Source organism: Ahaetulla prasina, chromosome 2 (genome assembly GCF_028640845.1).
Source record: "Ahaetulla prasina isolate Xishuangbanna chromosome 2, ASM2864084v1, whole genome shotgun sequence".
NCBI classification, from domain to species: Eukaryota; Metazoa; Chordata; class Lepidosauria; order Squamata; family Colubridae; genus Ahaetulla; species Ahaetulla prasina.
The window spans coordinates 143,601,554-143,627,205 of record NC_080540.1 but is presented as its reverse complement, the minus strand read 5'-3'; the positions used below and the strand labels follow the sequence as shown (position 1 = coordinate 143,627,205).

At 42.1% G+C, this 25,652-nt stretch overlaps 1 protein-coding gene across 1 annotated transcript in view; it reads right to left on the bottom strand.

Annotated features, from left to right (window-relative positions):
* Positions 1 to 25,652, bottom strand: part of LOC131193220 (uncharacterized) — a 111,328-nt gene that overhangs the window by 22,370 nt on the left and 63,306 nt on the right. The window contains exons 2-3 of the mRNA XM_058173203.1: positions 16,253 to 16,446; positions 8,929 to 9,140 (exon numbers count right to left, since the gene is read on the bottom strand). Of these exons, the coding sequence (XP_058029186.1) occupies positions 8,929 to 9,140; positions 16,253 to 16,395 (355 nt within the window). The 5' untranslated portion in view covers positions 16,396 to 16,446. The remainder of the gene's footprint in view (positions 1 to 8,928; positions 9,141 to 16,252; positions 16,447 to 25,652) is intronic.

Below are 25,652 nucleotides of genomic sequence, written 5' to 3'. Positions count from 1 at the left end.
GGACTGGGCTAGGATGTTAATTTTAATTTAGTTTTTAATGGGGTTTTTGTATTTTAATTATAATTTTAAATTGGCCTTATTTAATAAGTTTTTTAATTAGTGTTTTATTTTGTATTTATATCTGTGTTTTTGTGTTTTTAATAGGCTGTAAACCACCCTGAGTCTCTCGGGAGATAGGGCGGTATAAAAATGTGATTAAATAAATAAATAAATAAATAGTGAGGGGGAAGGGCCGTCAGAACTTACCTCGGAAGCACCGGCCTCCCTGGATCAGCTCCAGGAGCCAGAAGCAGGGGAGGGGCAGGCCTAGGAAGTGCTGAGTCATGGAGCCACACCCCACAGGATATAAAAGGCAGCAAGAGCTGTGTCTTTGTATCAGGCAAATCTACGGATTGACTAGAGCTGAAGGTTGTGACTCACCAGCGTCTTGGCAGCTAACGAGGGCTCTTGGCAGACACTGGCTCTTTTGCTGCCAGAGCTGATAAGAGCCGGCTAATTAAGCCATCGTTCAGACGGAGGCGAGGAGGACATAACATCTGCCATGGCCACCAAACCACACCCACAGAACTGGAAGTAAAAAAAATTTGAAACCCACCACTGGCCTCAGTGCTATTTCACTGTTATCTTAGCCCAAACGCCTCAGCTCATCATCCACTTCATGAAGTTTCAGATTGTTTATCATCTCCCAAAACATTTATTCCATGAAAACAATTTAATAATTTAATTTAATAAATGCTATTTCAACTAAAATTGCTATGAGCAACAGCAGCACAATATTGACTTCTTGGATATTCTCATCAACTCTTGGGGTCCATGTTGCGCCACTTTGGAAGAGCCTGCCTTAAGAAAACCCAAGCAACTTTTATTTCTAGCCTATCAGCTATTTTGGGAATAAAACTTTAAACATTTAGCTTTTTAATAAAACTTTCAAGCTTCAACCATTTTCAACTGCAAAAAAACAAAAAAACAAAAACCCACTTTAAAACTAGTTGAATCCCTCTTAGCAGGGATTTTCTGCAGAAGGGTTTCTGCAGAAGAGTTTCCAGGCTTTCTCAGCGGGAAGCCACGCTCTGAAATAAATAAATTGGCACAGAACTGATAAAAGCTGGGAGGATGTATTTATGCCCCATGTATCACTTTGGTCTGAGGCTCCTGCTGCCTTTGAATAGTCTGTACAGAAACACAATTCTCCTGTCATTCAGTGAGTTTTCATGAGCATCTTTTTAACATTCTGAAAACACTGAGTTCAAACACACCTCTCCTTTTCTTTTTACTTAACCCACAAGCTCCCTCAACTCAACTCTTTACTGTATATGAAAGATGTTCAATAGTTTGGGAATTCATTAATAATTCTCTTTGGATTTTATTTCTCTCTCATATCATAAAAGAATCACACTCAGCAGACATTCTTAGCAAAGAGACATTTTGAGGTTTCTAATTCCTTTACAATGCAAGAATGAAGCTAGATTTCTTAGATTACAATTCCCATCATCCTTGGCCAGCATAGCCAAAGGTCAGGAACAACAGACGCTGCTATTTGCTAACATTTGGAGAACCTTTTGCCCTACAATTACTTTGAGTGTGCGGCAGAAAGATCTGAGCATTTAATTCTTAATAATGCTTAATATATCACTCAAGTATATACTCCTTCATTATAAGCACAAAAGTGAATTGCCACCTTAAGAATTGCCACATTAAGATTAAATACTTAGAGAGATGGAGATTTTTATTTGCATTTAGAACAGCTGTGTCCCCCATTATGTTCTATAATTATGACATATGCAAGTTCTAAACGGATGCATTACTTCCATTAAAAAAACCACACTGGGAAAAAGGAGAACGTACTCTCATTTTCATGAATATCAAATGTAGATCACCATCTGTGCTGTTCGCTTCATGCCCATCTTCAAATAAACTGCTTATCTCTACTCTTTTCTTTTCTCACCTAGATCTCCTTTTAATGCTCAATTTAGCTCTTCACCTCTTCAGGCCCATCATTGTCTTTAAAATGAGGGCTACATGACATGCCCATGTAGAATTCTTGGCAGTGACTTTCCTTTCTTCTGTATGTTTTTTCCAACTTCCCAATCTATTCTATGGATCCTGGTATCTCACATCCAAATATTAAACAAGTCTTACTTCAGTTAGATTTTTTTTGAAATCAAAGTGGCTAAGTGACATCATGGTTTACTTAGTAGCTGTATGACAGAGCATAAGGCACACATTATCTTCTCCAATGCATTGCAACCTTCACAATAATAATTTGGAAAAGGAAAAGGAAAATTAGTAATCAGACAGACTACACAATATGGTGGGCCTGAGGGAGGAAAGATGCATTTCCCAGCTGCTATAGCTCAATTAGCCTTCAGTCCAGTGGTAAATATGGCTGCCTACTGGATCAATTGTGGTGCTCAAAAAGAGTCCCTTGGACTGAAAGGAGATCCAATCATCAACCCTAAAGGAAATCAGCCCTGACTATTGTTTTGAAGGACAGATACCGAAGCTGAAGCTCAAATACTTTGTGGCCACCTAATGAGAAGACAGGACTCATCGGAAAATGATGTTGGGAAAGATGGAAGGCAAAAGGAGAAGGGGACAGTGGACGATGAGATGATTAGTGTCCTCAACGCAATGAACATGAATTTGGGCAAACTCTGGGAGACAATGGAAGACAGTGGGGGCTGGCATACTATGGTCTATGCGCTCCTAAAGAGTCGGACATGACTTAGCAACTAAACAGCAACTAGATCAATGCCAACATTTCTGTGGTATTTCACTAAGCAGTACTGCAGCCCATAGCATTCACTGGTGAATTCCAATGACTTTGTGAGAAAGACTTTCCAATAAACCAGTAGTTTTGTGTGACTTTTTAAAAAATCCAATGTTTAATTCCTCGTTTAATGTTATGTTTACTTTATTTATCTGATAATATGGTGGCCACTTGCCATGTGAGCATTTCTGAATCCTACCTTTGCTCCGTCGAACCCATGAAGAACTTCTCTGCTTCTGCTCTTGCTCTGTAGAGACCCCTTAATTAATACAATAAAAATACCTGAAAATAGGGGTAGAGGCGAGTTTACTTCTAAGTCCTAGAACCGTTTGCCCATGTATGCACAGATGGTTTCTCAATTACTAATTTATACACCCTCTCAGGATTTGCCTAGAGGATTTGAGAATGCCGTATTCCCCTTTTCTCCTAGTTACTATATAAAGATGAATATTTGCCCTCTACATCTCCTGGTTAGGAATTTTACTGAGCAGTTTTTCTTTGTTCCTTGATGTTTGTTTAATTGGATTGGCCAGAAGGCTTTGGCAGCACACATGGAATTTTCGATTATGTATGAATACTATTAGTGGAGCTTCTAGTAATTGATGACTATGGTGCTTCACATGAAATTTGCATTTCTGGAGATTTCATTGTACCAAATGACCCCCCAACCTCCCTATTTTTCCCCCTGCAGCTGTGCATTCCTTAAGTGAAACTGGAAGTCCAGCTCCAGTTTGCCTTTTGATATTACCAATATGTCAGTGCTGTGCAGTCCGCTGGAGGGTTTGGCATTAAGCATGAAGCTGACTGCCTGTTGGAACCATCTGTTGCTAACTCCCATCCTGGTGTGAAATCCTATCGTTTAATATGTCTAATATTTCAAATATTTGCTTGTTGGCTGGATGCAGATTTTGCATTCTTCACTCTTAAAGTCATTGGGAGCTGCCACTTCCTGGATTTTTTTAAAAGGCTGTTGTCAGAACGGCTATTGTTCTAATGTGGAAAAAAATTGAAGCAACATTTGGGATGGGCAGCATTTATTCTTGTGTCTGAGACATCGATTTGAATGATTCAAATGGAATAATTATTCCTTTTGTTGTAATAACTTTATTATATTGTATTTTTTAAAATTATGCTTGATTTTACTGTGCACTATTCAGAGTCAGTTTGAAGTTGGGTGGTGCTTCAACTGAAGAAATTGAACAAATTGTTTATGGAATTTGATCAATTTGTACACAAGAGATTTTATTATATTGTTCATAAAGATTATATGTTATAAGGAATGCAGGGTGACTATGGAAAACAAGTTTGTCATCTAAACTGCAAAAATATAATAGATATGAAGAAAGCAAAATTCAACATAAACTTTTTAAAAGATGTAAACCTATTGTAGGAATTATGAACCCTTTGCTTATTATAATCCTGGTTTTTTTCTTCATGCAAGAAGTCAACTTGCAAATTCTATTTGTAGTTTCAATGAATCATTTTTTCTTTGATATGAAATTTTCAATCCTCTGATGAATTGAAGTGTATATTGTCAAATGCTTTTTTTTTTCTTTTTGGTTTCCTGTGTCTCTGCAACTTATTTTGCATTCACTGGTAGATACTTTCCTACTGACTAGTAGGTGGGAGTGGAGGGCATTAAAGTTTTTTTTTAATATATTGTAATGGTGCAGAGTCACACTTGTGAGTTGGGTATCCACATAAATGAAGGGTCCTTGATGTTCTGTGAGCTGGGCGGTTTTTTGCAGATGTTTCATTACCAACCAAGGTAACATCATTAGTGCTAGAAGGAAATGGAGTTTGCTGTTATTTTAATATACTACTGGCTTGCCTTGTCAGTATTGGTAGAAGTGTTCTTGGTGGTTCCATGATTAGGTTGTTGTTTATTGTTAGCTTACAACACTAGCACTGTTGATGTTACCTAGGTTCATAATGAAATGTCTGCAAGAAAACCACCAAAGTCAAAGAGCACCAAGGACCCCACTGTTCAATCCTGAGCCACTAATATTCTCTTATTTATTTATTTTATTTATTTATTATTCTAATTTATATACCGCCCTTCTCCCGAAAGACTCAGGGCGGTTTACAGCCAAATAAAACAGAAATACAAACAATACAAAAGTTAAAAACATATTTTGTTTAAAAAACTAATTCAATTTGGCAAAAAGATTAAAAACTCTAGCAAAAACCCCCATTAAAACTATTAGGCCAGCCCTGCGCTGGTGAAATAAAAATGTCTTTAGCTCGCGGTGAAAAGTCCAGAGGTCAGGGAGTTGTCGTATCCCTGGAGGCAGCTCGTTCCAGAGGGTAGGAGCCCCCACAGAGAAGGCCCTCCCCCTGGGGGTCGCCAGTCGGCATTGTCTGACCGACGGCACCCTGAGGAGGCCCTCTCTATGGGAGCGCACTGGTCGATGGGAGGCAATCGGTAGCAGCAGGCGGTCCCGTAAGTAACCCAGTCCTAAGCCATGGAGCGCTTTAAAGGTGGTAATCAACACCTTGAAGTGCACCCGGAAGACCACAGGCAGCCAGTGCAGTCTGCGCAGGATTGGTTATATGGGAGCTCCGACCAGCTCCCTCTATCACCCGCGCAGCTGCATTCTGGACTAGCTGAAGCCTCTGGGTGCTCCTCAAGGGCAGCCCCATGTAGAGACCATTGCAGTAGTCCAGGCAAGAGGTAACAAGAGCATGAGTGACCGTGCATAAGGAATCCCGGTCTAGGAAGGGACGCAACTGGCATATCAGGCAAACCTGATAAAAAGTCCCCTGGCGACAGCCGTCATATGCTCTTCTAAAGACAGCCGTACATCCAGGAGGACGCCTAGATTGCGGACCCTTTCCATGGGGGCCAATGACTCGCCCCCTACAGTCAGCGATGGAATCAGTTGGCTGTACCGGGATGCCGGCATCCACAGCCACTCAGTCTTGGAAGGGTTGAACTGAAGCCTGTTTTTCCCCATCCAGACCCGCACGGCTTCCAGACACAGGGACATCACTTCAATGGCTTCGTTGGGGTGGTTAGGGGTGGAAATGTACAGCTGTGTATCATCAGCGTACAGATGACATCGCACCCCAAAACCACGGATAATCTCACCTATCGGCTTCATATAGATGTTGAACAGGAGAGGCGAGAGAACCGACCCCTGTGGCACCCCACACATGAGGCACCTCGCGGCCAAACTCTGCCTCCCTGCCAACACCGTCTGTGACCGGTCAGAGAGGTAGGAGGAGAACCACCTAAAAACGGTGCCCCCCACTCCCAACCCCTCCAGCCGTCGCAGCAGGATACCATGGTCGATGGTATCAAAAGCCGTTTAGAGGTCTAATAGGACCAGGGCAGAGGAACAACTCCTGTCCCGGGCCCTCCAGAGATCATCTACCAATGCGACCAATGCTGTCTCCGTGCTGTACCCAGGCCAAAAACCAGACTGGAACAGGTCAAGATAGACAGTTTCATCCAGGTACCGGGGGAGCTGTTGCGCCACCACACTCTCATCAACCTTCACCACAAAACGAAGGTTGGAGACAGGACGATAGTTCTCTAAAGCAGCTGGATCCAGGGAGGGCTTCTTGAGGAGGGGCCTCACTACCGCCTCTTTTAAGGCGGTGGGGAAGACACCCTCCAGCAAGGACGCATTGACAATTCCCTGAAGCCAGCCTCGTGTCACCTCCCGGGTGGCCAGTGCCAGCCAGGAGGAACACGGGTCCAATAAACATGTGGTCGCGTTAAGCCTCCCCAATATCCTGTCCATGTCCTCGGGAGCCACAGTGTCGAACTCTTCCCAGATGACATCCACAAGACCTACCTCCGTCATCCCGCCCGAATCTACCCAATCTGTGTCCAGACCGTCCCGGATCTGAGCGATTTTATCATGCAGATATTGTCCAAAATCCTCAGCACGCCCTTGTAAGGGGTCCTCCTGTGCTCCCTGCAAGAGGAGGGAGCGGGTCACCCTAAACAGGGCAGCTGGACGATTATCTGCCGATGCAATAAAAGCAGAAAAATACTCCCGTTTTGCCGCTCTTATCGCCACTAGGTAGGTCTGAATATGAGACCTTACTAGTGTTCGTTCAGATTCAGAACGACTGGCCCTCCAACCACTCTCTAGGCGTCTTCTCCGGCGCTTCATCTCTCTCAGCTCCTCACAATACCAAGGGGCCAGTCGAGATCGATGCCGGGTCAGAGGCCGCAAAGGCACGACGCGATCCAAAGCCCCAGCCACCGCCCTTTCCCAGGCAGCCACTAGTTCTTCAGACGAGCCGTGAGCTAGATCCTCAGGAAACGGCCTAAGCTCCGTCAGAAACCGCTCCGGGTCCATCAGGCGCCTGGGACGGAACCAACGAATCGGCCCCATCTCCCTGCGGTGGGGGTTGGCGGTTCGAAAGTCAAATCGAAGGAGTGAATGATCTGACCATGACAGGGGTTTGGTGGCTAAATCCCCTAATTCTAGACCATTCAGCCACTGACCAGAGACAAAAATCAGATCCAGAGTGTTTCCCCCGATGTGAGTGGGACCCTTAACTAACTGGGTCAGGTCCAAGGCTGTCATGGAAGCCATGAACTCCCGCGCTGCCGCTGATGATTCACCGACCGATGGCAGGTTGAAATCCCCCATAACCATAAGTCTGGGGGTGTCAAGCGCCATCCCGGCTATCACATCCAACAGCTCGAGCAGGGCTGCTGTCACGCAGCAAGGAGCCAGGTACATAATAAGCAAGCCCACCTGCATCCCTAGGCTCCACTTCACAAAGAGGGACTCACATCCGGCGATCTGTGGTACAGTGACCTCCCTCGGCTCCAGACCTTCTTTGATAACAACCGCCACCCCCCCACCCCTCCCTTGAGCCCTCGACTGATGAAATGCACGGAAGCCCGGTGGGCACATTTCCGCAAGGGACACCCCCCCTTCTGTGCCCAGCCAGGTCTCCGAAATGCCCATCAGGTCTGCACCCCCCTCTTGTACAAGATCGAAAATGAGGGGGGCTTTATTTACCATGGACCTGGCATTACATAGCATCAGTCGGAGGCCCAGGGTCTGGGGATCCAGACTACTCGAGGAACGTGGAAAGTCAGGGGGACCGGAGTGCGTGATCAAACGTGATACGGGCCCCCACTTCCGCCATATCTGCCCCTCCCATTTACCATACCGATGGAATAGCCCTCATGGATTTGAGCTCCAGCCTCCTCCTTTGCCTCCGAACCTGTAACATCCCTACCGCGAGCCCTCGCAGGGTCCGGCCCAGGCCCTAATAGGTTTCCCCCAAAACCCATCCTAGCCCTCCATCCCCTTAAAAACAATTTACTTGAATCATTTAACAAAGTAATAAAAGACGATTCTAAAAAACCCCTAAGTCCCCTTTTTGCCGCATGCCAAAACTCCTGGGAGTTGAAGTCCACAAGTCTAAAAGTTGCCAAGGTTGGAGACCTCTGCCATAGAACAGCGCAGCTACTGATCTGTGGGGTGAGAAGGTTGATCAGTAAAACAGGAGGTCCTTTCCTAGGCTTTACTTGCCAGTCTTCACACACTGAGCTGATCAGCTGCCTCGCAGGTCCAGCTGTCTTTCAAAGCTTGTCCCCTCCTTTTTTTTTTATTGAAAGAGTTTTAAAAAAACAAAAACATTTTCCCCCCTTTTTTCCCCCTCCCTCCCAAAACAAAACAAAACACCCCCCTCCCTCCCCCACCCCCCGGCTTCCCGGGTCAATCACAAGGTAAAGTTATCAAAGCTTGTCCCCTCCTTGAACTTCATTCCATGCTTGGATAAATGATTGGGGAATATTTTCCCACCAGCTGACGATATTAGGTAGGAGGGAAGGGACGCAAAGATGGGGAAATCCAGTCATGCTTTTCTTTAATTTCACCCCCACATAGGAAATAAGGAAAGTACCTTTTGCAGACATAGTGACTATGGCAGGGCAGGGTTTGGCAACGGGGACAGCAAAATTTATAGTGGTATAGTTTGATGCTGACTCAACGATGGGTGGAGGGCAATGAATCTTATCCGTGCTAAAGAGCCGTAACTCAGTCTTCCTAAATCTGATGCTCCCCAGAAAACTTAAAATTAAACAATTATTGGCATGCTGACTGCAGATAGGGAAGAAACCAAGTTGGTGAACAGTCTCAATCTCCTGGGGAAGATTCTAGACATGAGTTTTTACTTACCCTGTTGTGGCTGGTCCTTTGATTGCACAATGTTGTCTGGTATGCTGTCACCACTATTTTTGTGCTTTACGGTCTCAACGGTCTCCTGCTTTGTCATTTTGAGAGGTTCCCTGGGATTGAAGGGTTGATCTTTCTCAACCCATGTCTGCTTGGCTGACACCTTCTTCTTTGCATTTTCTTTTCTTTCTCCTCGGATATGATTCCGCGAGTTCCTAATTCGATGAGATATATATCACAAATGGCAATAACAACTTCACAAAATATGTAAAATGAGTTTTGGGAACTTGTTCCTCTGCATCCCTTCTCAAACCTAGTGATCTCTAAAAGTCATAGATTACAGTACCTATGATCTACTTACCATACTAGTTGAATATTAAGAAATATAAAATAAGACATCTTGGAGAGTCTAAATAAGAAAAGGTGACGCCAGAAATATATTCCAGGAATGATTTGAAGACTAAAAGTCTGAAAACTACTGGTTTGTATGAATGAACTTGGGTACAAAGAATTCAGCTAAACGTGAATGCCATGAAAGAAATGGTTTTTAATCTAGGAAACAAAAATAAACTAACTGTAAAAGTGAAGAATCTAGTAAAAGCAACACAAGGTGTTTTTTTTTTAAAAAAATTGTAACACTGCATTTTAAGAGAAGCAAAAAAAATATGCAAAAAAAATATTTTAACAAAGTTGCCATAAGAACAATCCATTCTCTCATATCCCTAGCCAACAGGATGAAATTTTGAATCCTCAGGTAGATTTAGGGCTAACTAGACAACATTTGGCTCATCATTTCAGAGATATTTTCTTACCTAAACTGAGAAAAGAATGATGACAGGAGAGCAAAAAAGCATTGGGAGCAGGAGCAACTACCAATTTCTGCTGGCTTCCACATTGACTTGCCTTGTAGGAAGCTGGCAGGGAGCACTGGAAATAATAAACACAGGACCGTGGCTGACTATGGCGACATGGGGTGTGGTAGCATGGCTGCATGATGGTGACCATAACTTGGCCAAATTTCAATTCCATGGGAATAATAGGGCCCAAATTTTGAGCGCAATCTTGTAAAATAGCCTATTTGATGTGTGTTGATTGATTTTGTATTGATTTTACAATAGCTTGTTTTGTTAATTGAAGATTACAAGCAGACAAACTGGAGAATTTTAGTAGCATGTATATTTCAGCTATTTTGTGCTTCAGGATTCCACAATATTCCTTTTTATTTAGCATTTTGTACTTTTCTGAGGGTTTTTTTTTTTTTGCTTGTAATGTTTATCTTTCTAACATGTCTCCCTCTATTATAGTTTTAGTTTAGTCTAATTTTTGTATATATAATAAAATATTTGATTTGATTAGAGTTGGGATCAAAAAATTAAAACATTGATTGAGCCTTAGATAATGTTATTCTGAGCACAACTTAAAAAAAAAAAAAGAAGAGCGATGTTACTAGTCAATCCCTTTCCTTTATAATCCCCTGGACAATCGTTGCATGTGTTTGAAATGTCAGCATTATTTACTGCCTTTCTCAGCCTCAAACAAATTCAGTTCCACCCAGTCAGTGGTTTTTTTCCTTTCTTTCTTTGTATCTGTAATGAAATCACTTAAGATGGAGCCAAACTGGCACAGTGCCATTGAATTCAGTTGGGGTTTAGCAAACCATCCTCTCTTGGTGGTTAGCTTGGTTCCATGACACAGTTATAAATTTTGGAGGAAATATGTGGTTTCTCTTTGGTACTTTATGATTTGACCTTTTGGCAGAAGATTAGAAATGAGGTTTCCCCCCCCCCCTTTCCTATCATATAGTTTCTTCTAATTTATGTAGGCTAGGACCAGATGGTTCTCTTGTATTATAGTCAGATATCACAGCCTGAGCATTGGGTTATTAAAAATAAGACAAATTATAGACATTTTAACTGTGTAATTGCTCTGCCTCATTCAAGGAAATTTATAGAAGTTCCAAACTTCATATTCTGCTTATGCTCCTACCCTGGTTTTTCAACTTTTCCTTCAAATGTATTAATAGCAATAGCACTTAGACTTATATACCACTTCATAGTGCTTTACAGCCCCCTTTAAGTGGTTTACAGAGTCAGCATATTTCTCCCTGACAATCTGGGTCCTTCAAATCTATTAAGCAGGAAAAGATGGAATAACTGCACAATTTTTTTTTATGGCTAATGCTAGGATGGCTATAAATCGATTTGTGGGTTATTAATTCTTCTGTTTTATTGAATACTATCATACCTCCTTATAAAATTTGGCAGTTTAATAAACGAACAAATAAAAACATACATTTTGAGAGGAGAGAGAGAGAATTGTAGTTTTAATAGAAATACGATATATGTGCTCTACAAAGAGAAAGGGTGATCTGTATGTTTGTCACTGACAAGGAACAATAGTGCCCTGCTTTCTCATGGCTCTTTTACTCATATTTAAAGTTACAAACAGAGCAGAGGTCAGAAACTTGTGGTCCTCAAGATATTCCCAAGATGGAGCTCTCATTTGACCAATCAACACTATCAGTGACAAGAGATGTTAGACATTTGATCTCAACAATATCTGAAGAACTGTAATTTTTTAAACTGAGGGTTGCTTTCCCTATAGAATGACACATAACCACTTCTAAAGATCACTCCTCCAGTTTTGTACATCTTATAATATGGCAAAGTACTGAAATATGTATGTGGGTACTGTATGTTTCATAAGTTGAATTATGAATTATACATTGAAGTTTCCTAATTGAGTTTTGATCATGAAGAATGTAACACATGGAATAGGTTTCACTTTATAAATAATTGTTTCTGTACTCAATTCAACTCAAAATATTATTCAGGGAGAAAGTTGCTGTGAGCACAAATTGATAAATGCATCGGGCAGCAGAGACTTCAGGTTAAATCCCAGTTCAATTACAGAGTCACTTGATAACGCTGCCCATGTCATCATTTTTCAGTCTCAATTACCAATCTATCAAATGGGAATAATTATGGTCTAGCTTAAAGGCATTTTGTGAAGATGAATTATACAGAGACATAGAGTGCTGGGCTCTATAGTGGATAATAACCGTCATGGAGTAAAATATGTAACTCTTCCGTTACATATTAACATGTAAGCTCTTCCGTTTATAGTAACACTAGAGTATTGAGTAATGAAATAAATGACATTTGGAATTTGAATTTATTTCCCATTTAGTTTTTATATATGTGTTTAAGAAGAAATAATATCATCATTATTAGTGTGGTCTAACGTTATCCTAAAGTATGAAAAGATATTTGGGCAAATGAAAGTGAAACATAAATTGTAACACCACAGAAAGATATAAATCAGTGAAATAATCTCCATATCTCTAAATTTCTTAAAGATGTATGTCTCAATTGCTTTCCTTGGGGGAAAAAATGAAAATATGATTAATGAACTGCAAACATGATGCTGCAAGATTTATTAAGTCTATGTGGCAGCAGATTCTTTTGAAATCATTATATCCAGAGAGAACTTACTGCCTATTTTATGGCCAGATTTAAAGAATTCAGATTGGCTTTGGACATGTCTGTGAAATGTATCTTCTTCTTATCCTTCTATAAGGAAGGAATGGGAATTGAACAAAAGTTTAATTTGCCAAAGAAGCTTCACTGAAAAAAGGAATTGACTTGAAATTTTGGGCTTAGACAACTGAGAACTTTGCCATCTTCGGTCTGACCTAAGCATAGTACATCAAATTATCTGCTACAATGGTCTACTAGCCAATAAATACTTCAGCTTCAACCAAAACAATACAAGAGCACCCAATAGATACAAACTCATGGTAAACCGATCCAAACTAGACTGCAGAAAATATGACTTCAGTAAAAGAGTTGTCGACACCTGGAATACACTACCTGACTCTGTGGTTTCTTCCCCAAATCCCCAAAACTTTAACTTTAGACTGTCCACTGTAGACCTCATCACATTCCTGAGGTCTTTAAGGGGTGTGCATAACAGTGGTGGGTTGCTACCGGTTCTCCCCGGTTCTTGTGATCCGGTAGTAGAAAATTTTAGTAGTTCGGAGAACCGGTAAGTACCATCTCTGCCTGGCCCCGCCCCCAATCTATTCGCTGCCTCCCGACTCCTAGCTGGTCGGCTCATTTGACAAAGAAGAGGGAAAAAAACCAAGACACCATCGCTTTAAATTGAGAAGCCAAGAAGCCTCCCAACTGATCGGCTAGAATGAAAAAAATCAGGAGTCGCTTCTCAGCCAGGAGATTGCTTGGCAAAGAAGAAGGGAGAAGAAGAAAAAAAGATGCTGTCACTTTAAATTGACGCAGCTGCTGGAAGGAGGTTTTTACTTGCAGAAGCAGTTCGTTTCTGGGTCAGCTGAACAACAAACTGGATAAGAGGAGGGATTCTTATATGGTTCTATGTTTTTGAAGTTTTGGGGTTTGTGCAACATGGGCTTTTGTGTGTCTAAAAAGGTTGGGCTATTTCCATTGTGAAATATCCTGTCTTGAATGAGTTTTCTGCCTGCTTGTAAATGGAGCGGAACTTCCGGCTTCCACTTTCTATTATCTCTAAGCACCAATAGCTGTTTTCTTCTTACAAAGTTTCCTTTATGCAGCAGGCAGGAATGTGGAATGAGTATCAGGCAGGTTCCTTGTTACCAGCTTGATTTTTCTTTGCTTTTCTAGGAGTCTTTTCTTATGAGTAATATTTTATTTGGGGAAATGAAGAAGGGGGAGTTTGATTCCTCCCCAGAGCAGGTTAGTGGGGTGGGGAGGGAATGGGGATTTTGCAGTATCCTTCCCTGTCACACCCGTCACACCGTACCCACCAAGCCACACTCACAGAACCAGTAGTAAACATTTTTGAAACCCACCACTGCATAAGTCAATCTTAATATGCTATTCCTGGTATGTGATGTTTTGTATACATACAGAGAAAGAAGCACTCTTGTAATCTTTGATTTTTAGGCTTGCTGTCAAACATCAGTTATAATACTAATGACTGTTTTGAACAATATGCAGGCTGTATTATACAAATGGCTATTTTATATGTGAAATTATGACTGAAATATTTCTGCACCTATATTGGTTCACTTTGTCAGGAAGTTTTTCCTTAGTTTTAGGTTGCTTCTCTCTTTGTTCAATTTCCATCCATTGCTTCTTGTTTTGCCTTCTGGTGCTTTGGAAAATATATTGCCCTCCCCCCTTCTTTCTGGCAGCTCCTTAAAAGCCTGTTGCCTATCACACTCTTGGGCAAAGCATGTGAACCATTTTCTCCTTTCAGTGGTCCATGAAAGTGCATCTACAGTATGTAGATAATAAAGATGAAAAAAGGTGAACAACATTTTTACAGAACTATAGATACGTTGAGGCTGGGTGTGACAAGGAATGGCTGGGAGGGGAGGGGCCAGGTGAGGCACCCCTTGATGTGAGTGACATTGAGTTGGCCACGCCTACCCAGTCACATGACCATCAAGCCATGCCCACTGTCACATGATCATCAAGCCACACCCACAAAACAAGCCACGCCCACAGAACCGGTAGTAAAAAAATTTAGAACCCACTCCTGGTGCATAAGTGCACCAGCCTGCCTACCATCCCTGTCCTAATGTTTCCTTTTATTTGTATCCATTTCATGTATTTCTAATTATGTTTATGCTTGTATTTGTCATAAAATACATGCTTGATGAAATAAAAATAAAAAAAATGATTTCTCTCTGCCTTTCTTAAGGAAAGTCTCCCTCCCTCTCTCTCTCCCTCCCTCCCTGATTCTCTTCCTTATACTGCCTTTTTACTGTGTGAACATATGGTGCTATTTCTCCTCAATATTATTAATGGAAAAGAACAGAAAGATGTTAGAATAATAGGTCTTAGTTTACTGACACTACATATGTGACATTTTGTTTGTTTTCATAAACAGAATACTCTTATATAGATAAACAAGTAGGAATTGGAACTTGGGCTTAAACATCAGCAAAATACAGATGTTCAAAATGTTTTTGAAGCATCTTGATAGTCCATTTGGAGCTTCCCCTCTGAGTCAAATGAAGTGAAGAAATAGAGGATTACTTCAATTAAGAATTTAAAAGGCTATTCTCAGCACATATACTTGGCTAAAATATTCTACAAGCTAAATAATGTTATTTTGCTGGATTCAGATGTATTTTTCTCTTACATAGCTTGACTGGATTTATTCTTTATCATTTCCAGATACTAAACATGCATCTAGAGACAGAGGAGAACAGAATTAATTTAATATAAATGACCAAACACAGCTAAGTTGGAAGGGCAATTTAATTCTGCAGTTTTCTTATGCATTATGAATATAATAGTCATAAAATCTCATGGTACTCTTGAGAATTCTATCACTATCAAAATAGAAGAGTCATCCTCCAGTTACGTAATTCTTCACTGGGTCTGCCCTGTGATGGGAATATAGCAGCCATACTGTAAAAGGAATTTAACACAGAAGATGGTTGAATTTTGCTGGGAATTTTGCTAGCATGATGAGATTTCCTGGCAATTTTCTTCCTGGGACCTTCTCCTGCATGTTATTTATTTTATTTTATTTATTTATTTTGTCACAACAGTATATATAAGCATAAGCATGAAAATAACTATATAACATATAAGCATATATATAAGCATAAGTATGTAATAACTATATTAATTGGATATAATGAAAGGAAACAATAGGACGGGAACAGTAGGCATGCTTGTGCTCTTACGCCCGTTCCTTACAGTCCACTTAGGAATGGGGTGAGGTCAATAGTAGACAGTTTTTGGTTAAAGCTTTGGGGATTCTGAGAAGAAACCACAGAGTCAGGTAGTGTATTCCAAGCATTAACAACTCTATTACAAAAGTCATATTTTCTGCAATCAAGATTGAAGTGGTTAACATTAAGTTTAAATCTATTGTTTGCTCTTGTATTGTTGCGATTGAAGCTGAAGTAGTCTTCAACAGGAGGGACATTGTAACAAATGATTCTATGAGTTAAACTCAGGTCCTGTCGAAGGCGATGGAGTTCTAAGTTTTCTAAACCCAGGATTTCAAGTCTGGTGGCATAAGGTATTTTGTTGTATTCAGAGGAGTGGAGAACTCTTCTTGTAAAATATTTCTGGACACGTTCAATTGTATTGATGTCTGAAATGTGGTATGGGTTCCAGACTGGCGAGCTGTATTCAAGAATTGGTCTAGCAAATGTTTTATAAGCTCTGGTTAGTAGTGTAGTGTTTCCCAAAAGCTGCCCCTGAAGACTAATGGATGTAGCAGGATAGAGACACTAATAATCTTACATAAGGCATGCAAGAGTGGAACTGATATCTGAAGAAACCTTCAGGGAATGTAAACGTACTTGAAATGTGGAAATGCTGGTGGATGTTTTAAGTTCCATCTCTTTTCCTGCCCAAAGGTCCTCACCACTTTCGCTTCTGTGGTGCAGAGTTTGGCCTTTCGGTCAGACGGATCGTTGAAGACGAAGGAATCCGACCCAAACATGAGGTGTTTGACATCAAAAGAAAAAAGTAAAGGAAGCTTCACCTGTATTTCCTGGAAAGAAGAGCAGAGTATACAGATTAAGATATTTTTAGGTGGTCACCTGGTTTTTCAATAGGAGGACAAATTTGCTTACTCTCTTTTAAAATTCCTCTGTATGCTAAATCCAGTCTGAACATCTGGCTGATTGTGCGACCAGCCTTAATTAATAAGAATAATTAATAATAAGTTAATAATAATAATAATAATAATAATAATAATAATAATAATAATAATAATAATAATAATAAGAAGAAGAAGAAGAAGAAGAAGAAGAAGAAGAAGAAGAAGAAGAAGAAGAAGAAGAAGAAGAAGAAGAAGAAGAAATTGTCAATGGTATTTGTGATGCCTTTTTGAATGTTCAGTTGACTGAGATTCATGTTTAATGAATAAAGTAAATAATAATAAATGAATGTTGAAGTATCTGGAGACAGCATACTAGAAGAGAAAAAAAATCTGAAGACAGCATACTAGAAGAGAAAATCACAATATAAAATAGAAGTGGAATGACTGTGTCAAAAGAAAACAAAGATAGTATCAATAATAATAGGCTCCTTGAGTGCAATCCCAAAACATCTGGGGCACCATTGAACACCATTGGCATTGAAAAATACTAACATCAGTCAATTGCAAAAGGTAGGTTTACTTGGAACACATTATATCCTATGCTAATACCCTTAATAAATAATAACATCTAGAATTAGATTGTTTCAACCATTCTATTCAAAATGCTGACAACCTGTAACAGAACTTTAAAATGAAAGTATAAACTTAGTAAGATATAAGGCAGTTTTAAATTTAAACTATCAGCCAAAGACATTTCACTAATAGCTATTTTGGAAAAAAAGAGGGAAATCTGTTAGTCAAGAACATCGAGAATTAAATTTAAAAAAATACTAATTCAAAATGTCCTCACTTGCCACAAAATTTAAAATGACAAAATAACACAGCAGAACTTTCAAAATCACTGGGTTTTTACACAAGCGTTCGTGAGAGTGCAGCAATTTTAATTTATTCATCTTATAGAAAAAAATATCAGGGATTGAACTGTGGAGTTCTTTGTGCTCTCTGAGCTTGGTTGCTTGCTTCCAGACGTTTCATTATCTAAGTAATGTCGTCATTGTGGAGTAAGATTGTTCACCTTATTTTTGGCCCCATGACAGTGTATGAAATTGCATAATTGACTTAAAAATTCCGATTATGCTACTCCAGAAAATATTGTATCATGTTTCCTCCAAAATAAGACCCTGTCTTATATTTTTTTGAACCCTGAAATAAGCGCTTGGCCTTATTGCCATGCGCTCAGAAGCCCAATTGGGCTTATTATCAGGGGATGTCTTATTTTGGGGGAAACAGGGTAATAGAATTTTTGGTTTGGCAAATCACTAAGAAAAAAGGAATCCTGTGTTTAAGGAACAATGTGAATACATATTATATATCTCCAATATGGGATTTGTTTAAGAACTCAAATGTACGGTGGGAATTTGAGCTTGGCTTGGATCCTATTGATCTAATCAAAAGTCATTACAATTAAAGCAAAATAAATCTGAAATTAAATCAAAACATAGTGCAACTGATGGCATTTTATTTCCATAGGCTGATTTTTTAAAATGTCTAAAGTGAACATGAGTTGTTTCTTCAAATGATATTTGACACAAATAATCATATTTGTGTCAACTTTCCCTGATCTAGTGTTCTCCAGATGTGTGTTGTTCCAGCTGCAGAATTCACATTTGCATTGTGAGTCTCAAGACATCAAGGATCACAGGGTTTGAATGTTTCCTGAGATGTAGTACAACTTTTCAAAATGGGTTCAAACAGTATACTCACTTGGGTTGAGTGGGATCAAAATGGGTTCAAACTGTATACTCATTTGTTGATTTACTTTATTTTATTTATTTATTTATTTTGTCACAACAGTATATATATATGCATAAGCATGAAATAACTATACGATATATAAGCATATATATAAGCATAAGTATGTAATAACTATATTAATTGGATATAATGAAAGGAAACATTAGGACAGGAACAGTAGTCACACTTGTGCTCTTATACTTATCCAATGAAATTGACAAAGAGGCTTCAAAATAGCAATAACCATGCTTGGTAGAGGAAAATAAGGTTGACTCAGCCTTCCATCCTTTATAAGGTAGGTAAAATGAGGATCCAGATTGTTGGGGGCAATAAAAGTTGACCTTGTATATAATATACAGATGGATGAAGACTATTGCTTAACACAGTGTAAGCCGCCCTGAGTCTTCAGAGAAGGGCGGGATATAAATTCAAAAAATAAAAAAAAATAAAAAAATAAAAAAATAAAAAAATAAAAAATACAAACTTTTACACACTGCAGTACACTATGATTTGATGTATAAAATATTTGATTAACACATCACAGTAAGTCATTAAACAGGGCTGGTTTTTGTTTTTAATGGAAGAATTCAAGATCCATGGGGCAAAACTGCAATATGTCAGCATCTACCGGAGGAGAGGAAGAAGAAAATATTGTTGAAAAACTATTGTTTGTACAGTTTGGGTGGCTCACGGCGAAATTCTCCTAGCAGAATGATTCTTTTTAAGGTGCAGCACTTGGAAAATACTTAGTCTTGATCAATATTTAATTGAAGTTAGAACTTTTCCTTTTAGGATTAATGGATAAAGAGCTAGAAAAGAGCCGTGGAAAATTATTTCAGAATTTGATTACAACAGCAAGATTACTCAATGCCTGGAGGTTAAAAGATCCAACCCTTCCCACTGGAATGGTGAAGTTGACAGATTTTGCTGAAATGGATAAATTAACTTTTTTGATTAGAGGAAAGACATTACCAGCATTTATTGCTGATTGGAAGCCTCTTAGGTCTTTTTGTACAAAAATGAAGAAAATGAACTTGTGACTTATAGTTTTGATGATTAGACAGATTATAGAAAAAAGAGTAATAGGATGTTCTCTCTCTAGAGAGGTTAAATATATTTATGTTTGTAACTGGTATGATGCTTATCAGAAGCTATTTCTTTATACTTTTTTCTTTCTTTTGTTTTTTTTCCCTTCTTGTGCATCTTTTGCTTTTTTCTTTGCTTTCTTTTTTTCTTTTGCTCTTTCTACTATTTGGTTTACTTTCTTGTGTTAAAATTTTAATTGTGGGGTGCTTGGTGCTCTCTTGAGCTTGGTAGTTTTCTTACAGATATTTCATTACCAAAGTAGGTAGCTAATAGGGAGTGAGGTTTGCCCTCATTTTCTATTCTAGGTCTAGAATATTAATAGAAATATTAATAGAAATGTATATCTAGAATATACAATATTGAAACCCCACTTTCTATCGATGTTTGGTAATGTTTTCTACCTAGTTTGGTAATGAAATATCTGCAAGAAAACCACCTATCTCAATAAGCACCAAGGACTCTGCATTTCAACATTGAGTTACAAATATTCTCTTTTAAGTATTTAATTATGTGCATGTATAATACCTAGTCCTAAGGAATGGAGAAACGCCAATCTCAGTGATAATTCTTTTTCTACAGTGCATAATAACAAGAGCTCTGTCACTTCATCTCCTCTGACAATGATTGATTTCCGTAAACCTTTCCCCTCCAAATTTAAATTTTAAAACAATAGTTATTTAAATAATGAAACAAAAGTATGTTCTCTTTACTCATTTCCTATTTCCTCCCTCATGGCATTGTTGCAGGATCCGGATCCAAAGGTAAAGAAAAATCCTGCTATTTACTGAGCTATTATTGTGCATTGGACTCACCAGATTTTTTTCAACAATAACTGGATTCAGTTGAAAAGCTCCATAAGAGTAAGCAAGTTGCTCTGATGATCATTAATGGAAAACTATTGGAAAGATATATTAGATATATATTATATTATATATTCTTTCCAGTTTTTACAAACTTGAGCCTCTGGACCAACGGACACTTCCTAGTCTATCAGACAACTGATTGGAACCTTCCGGAACCTTCTCAACAAGCGTCTGTGATGTAGCATATAAGCATGATGTATTCTACCATGCTTCTATAATTTTGTAGTTCAGTTCAGATATGAACATACAACATAAATGTAGGTGCTAAAGCGTATATTTTTTAAAAAAACCTCTTACTACTGAAAAGCAATTTCTGTATATAGTCTATCTCTTAGTGCCAATTTTTTTGTTTATATTCCAGTTTGAGCTATCTGAATACATGTTACACATCTCTTTTAACATGTCCGACAAGCCAAATGTACATCTGCTTTACTCAGTTATATTCAGAATATTATACTAACTATATCAACTTGCATTGACACATGACCTTGCAAAAATGGTATGGACAGTGGTGGGATTCAGCCGGTTCTCTCCGGATCGTACAAACTGGTAGCGGCAACTGTGGGAGGCTCTGCCCACTCTCCTGTAATGCGCAACTATTGTGCATACGCTTGCTCCTGAATGTCTGTCTGTAGGGTATGAATAATACTGATTAATACGGTCAATATTAGCGAAATTGTATTACTGGATGCTGTAGAATAAAAAGCTTGTAGGTTTTTGGTTGGTAGTAAAATTCTTTACACTAATATCTATCAGGAACTTTCCCCAGAATGAAGGAAATTTTCAAAGCTATGTTGTTACTGAGGTTAGTAGAGATGCTATTGACATGGGGTGCATTTCTGCTTGTCCCCAATTGTCACAGTTATAGGAACAATAGGTTGGAAAGCCCCATGAGCCTAATATATGACTCTGAGAAATAACATTCTTAGATCATTATGAGGGTAAATTTACAAATGTTCATTTAGAAACCATGATGATGGAAAATATGTCATTTTATTTATTTATTATTTATTTATTTTATTAAATTTTTATACCGCCCTTCTCCCGAAGGACTCAGGGCGGTGTACAGCCAAAGTAAAAACAAAGATATATACAGTTTAAAACAACAATTAAAAAGAGCAAATTTTAAAGGCCGATTATTAAAATTTAAATTAAAAAGTTAAAAAATATTAAAAACCCAATTAAAATACATCACTAATTATGCCAGTCCCGCTTTAATGAATAAATATGTTTTGAGCTCACGACGGAAGGTCCGAAGATCGGGCACTTGACGAGACCGGGGAAGTTCATTCCAGAGCCACTGCCCCCACAGAGAAGGCCCTACTCCTGGGGCCGCCAGCCGACACTGTTTGGCGGACGGCACCCTGAGGAGACCCTCTGTGCGAGCGTACGGGTCAGTGGGAGGCAAAGGGTAACAGCAGGCGGTCTCGTAAGTACCCGGGTCCTAAGCCATGGAGCACTTTAAAGATAGTAACCAAAATCTTGAAGCGCACCGAAGACCACAGGAAGCCAGTGCAAGCTACGGAGCAGCGATGTCACGTGGGAGCCACGAGCGGCTCCGTTACTACTCGCGCAGCCGCATTCTGGACTAACTGCAGCCTCCGGTGCACCTCAAGGGCAGCCCCATGTAGAGAGCATTGCAATAATCCAGCCTAGACGTAACCAGAGCGTGAGTGACCGTGCATAAGGCATCCCGATCAAGGAAGGGACGCAACTGGCGAACCAGGCGAACCTGGTAAAAGGCCCTCCTGGCGACGGCCGCCAGGTGTTCATCAAAAGACAGCCGTCCGTCCAGGAGGACACCCAAGTTGCGAACCGCCTCCTTTGGGGCCACTAACTGCTTCAACAGTCAGCTGCGGATGCAGCTGACTGTACCGGGATGCCAACATCCACAGCCACTCCGTCTTGGAGGGATTGAGCTTGAGTCTGTTTCTCCCCATCCAGACCCGTACAGCTTCCAGGCACCGGGACAGCACTTGACCGCCGTTGGGGTGGTCCGGGTGGAAAAGTACAGCTGAGTATCATCAGCGTACAGATGATAACTCACCCGAAACCACTGATGACCTCACCCAGCGGCTTCATATAGATGTTGAACAGGGTGGGCGAGAATCGACCCCGAGGCACCCCACAAGTGAGGCGCCTCGAGGACGACCTCTGCCCCCCTGTCAACACCGTCTGCGACCGGTCAGAGAGATAGGAGGAGAACCACCGATAAACGGTGCCCCCCACTCCCAATCCCTCCAACCGGCGCAGCAGGATACCATGGTCGATGGTATCGAAAGCCGCTGAGAGATCTAATAGGACCAAGGCAGAGGAGCAACCCCTGTCCCTGGCCCTCCAGAGGTCATCCACCAACGCGACCAAAGCCGCCTCCGTGCTATAACCGGGTCGGAAGCCGGACTGGAACGGGTCCAGATAGACAGTTTCCTCCAGGTGCCGGGGGAGCTGCCATGCAACCACACTCTCAACAACCTTCGCCACAAAGCGAAGGTTGGAGACTGGACGATAATTACTCAAAATAGCTGGGTCCAGGGAAGGCTTCTTGAGGAGAGGTCTCACCACCGCCTCCTTCAAGGCGGCGGGGAAAACCCCTTCCATCAAAGAAGCATTTATAATCCCCTGGAGCCAGCCTCGTGTCACTTCCTGAGCAGCCAGCACTAACCAGGAAGGGCACGGGTCCAGTAAACATGTAGTTGCATGTAACCTCCCCAGCAACCTGTCCATGTCCTCGGGAGCCACAGAATCAAACTCATCCCAAATAACCTCAACAAGACGCGTCTCTGTCGTCCCGGCTGGATCATCGCAATCTTGGTCCAAACTATCCCGAAGCTGAACGATTTTATCGTATAGATAACCGTTAAACTCCTCAGCTCGTCCCTGTAAGGGGTCATCCCGTCCCTCTTGATGGAGGAGGGAACGGGTCACCCGAAACAGGGCGGCCGGGCGGTTATCTGCCGATGCAATGAGGGTGGAAACGTAGAGACGCTTCGCCTCCCTCATTGCCACTAGGTAGGTCCTAGTAAAGGACCTCACTAGTGTCCGATCAGCCTCGGAACGGCTAGACCTCCAAACACTCTCCAGGCGTCTTCTCCGGCGTTTCATCTCTCTCAGCTCCTCGGAAAACCAGGGAGCCAATTGAGATCTACGCCGGGTCAGAGGCCGCAAAGGCGCGACACGGTCCAAAGCCCCAGCCGCGGCCCGTTCCCAGGCCGCAACCAGTTCTTCAGTCATGCCGTGGGTAAGATCCTCAGGAAGCGGCCCAAGCTCCGCCAGGAACCTCTCCGGGTCCATCAGGCGCCTGGGACGGAACCAACGCATTGGCTCCGTCTCCCTGCGGTGGTGAGCGGCGGTCTGAAAGTCTAGGCGAAGAAGAAAATGATCTGACCATGACACCGGTTCTTTCACTAAATCTCCTAAATCCAGATCATTTACCCACTGACCAGAGATAAAAATCAAGTCTAGCGCGCCTCCCCCAATGTGTGTAAGGCCATCAGTTACTTGAATCAGGTCCAAGGCCGTCATGGAGGCCTGGAACTCCTGAACCACCGTCGACGACAAGCCGGCAGATGGCAGGTTGAAATCCCCCAAGACCAGTAGTCTGGGGATCTCCACCGCCACGCCAGCAAGCACCTCTAGCAGTTCAGGTAGGGCTGTAGTCATGCAGCAAGGAGCCAGGTACGTGATCAACAGCCCCATCTGATTCCGGTGGCCCCACTTCACAAGGAGGGATTCACAGCCAGCTATCTGAGGAACAGTGGACTCCCTCGGCTCCAGACTTTCTTTAATCACAACCGCCACCCCCCCACCCCTACCTTGGGTCCTCGGCTGATGGAATGCACGGAAACCCGGAGGGCACAGTTCGACCAGGGGTACACCCCCTTCTGTGCCCAACCAGGTCTCCGTAATGCCCATAAGGTCCGCGGACTCCCTCTGAATAAGATCACAAATCAGAGGAGCCTTGTTAACCACGGACTGGGCATTGCAAAGCATCAGCCTAAGACCCAAGCTCTGAGGGTCTTGACCATCCGGGGAACGAGTGAGGACTGGGGGGCCGGAGCACGTGATCGCTTTTAAACATCGAACACGTGCTCCCAAAGAGCGATACGGCCCCCTGCCTCCGCCATATCTGCCCCTCCCACTCACTGTACAGATGGGATAATGTTCTCCGCTCTGTACAATCCCCTCCCCCCCTGTCTTCGGACCAAGTGAAATAGTGTCGTGAGCCCGCGTTGGGACTGGACATACCCTCCCCGACAGGTCACTCCCCCTACCCGTCAATCCCTCCCCTTTAAAACCCCTTATTAAAAACCTATTAAAAACCCCAGAGATTCTTCTTGAGGCATGCCACCTCTCTGGGTCCCAAGACCCTTCATTAAGGTAGGCCTCGATAGAGCAGAGGGCCACTCCTGCGAGGCGGGGGAACCTCGCAGCCGTAAGAGCTCAAGCGCCGAGTAACTCATAATAGGATCAGGTAACAACGGAAAAAAAGGGTATCCCGAGCCAGCAGTTCCCTACAAGTGTAGTAAAACCGACCCCCTGTCCATATAAGATGTAAACGGGATCAAACTGTCCAAGTCCGCTGATGGAATTAGCGGACCGCACACCACTGCCAGGCGAACACCATGAGGAGCGACCATGTTTAAAGTTAACTCGTCAGACAGTTGACAGTCATGTCTGCAATGCCGCTGATGACAGAAATAGCGGCCATTATCGTTAGCTTAAAATCAGCCATAAAACTAGGCCTTTACAGCCTAGGATGGTAAAGGCCGTCAAAGTCGCTCACAGTCAGATGATAGTCCCGCTGATGTCCTTCGGTGAGGTGAACGCCGAGAGCTAAAAACCGTCAAGCCGCCAAGCCCTGCCGATGTCGGGGCCAATGTCTAAGGCCGATGTCCAGGCTCAAGACAGAGCCGATGTCCAGGCTCATGACCAGGTCGATGGTATTAGGACTTGAATCTAGCGGAAAAATTCCAGCCGCCGATGGTACTTGCGGCAGAACGACAATCTGGCAATCCGGCAATCCGGGAGGCCGACAGGCCGGAGACCAACAGGCCGGCAGGCCCGCAAGACAGCAGGGCCGGCAAGGCCGGCTGTCCATCTCCGGGGAGCGCCAAACCGCACCCCCCGAAAGTGAGCGCCACCGTCCCTTTCCCGCAAGCCAGCAAGCCCACAGGCCCGCAAGTCAGCAGTCCGGCCAGCCAGCAGATCGAAAAGCCAGCTGGCCGCCAAATCTTCAGGGGGCGCCATTCCGCACCCCCCAAGATGGCTACCGCCGTCCGCTGCCCAGTCATACCTCCCGAATCGTCCATGCCGAAAACCAACAGGCCGGCAGGCCCGCAAGCCAGCGGGGCCGGCAAGGCTGGCCGTCCACCACCGGGGGCGCCGGACCGCACCCCCCCGAAGCGAGCGCCG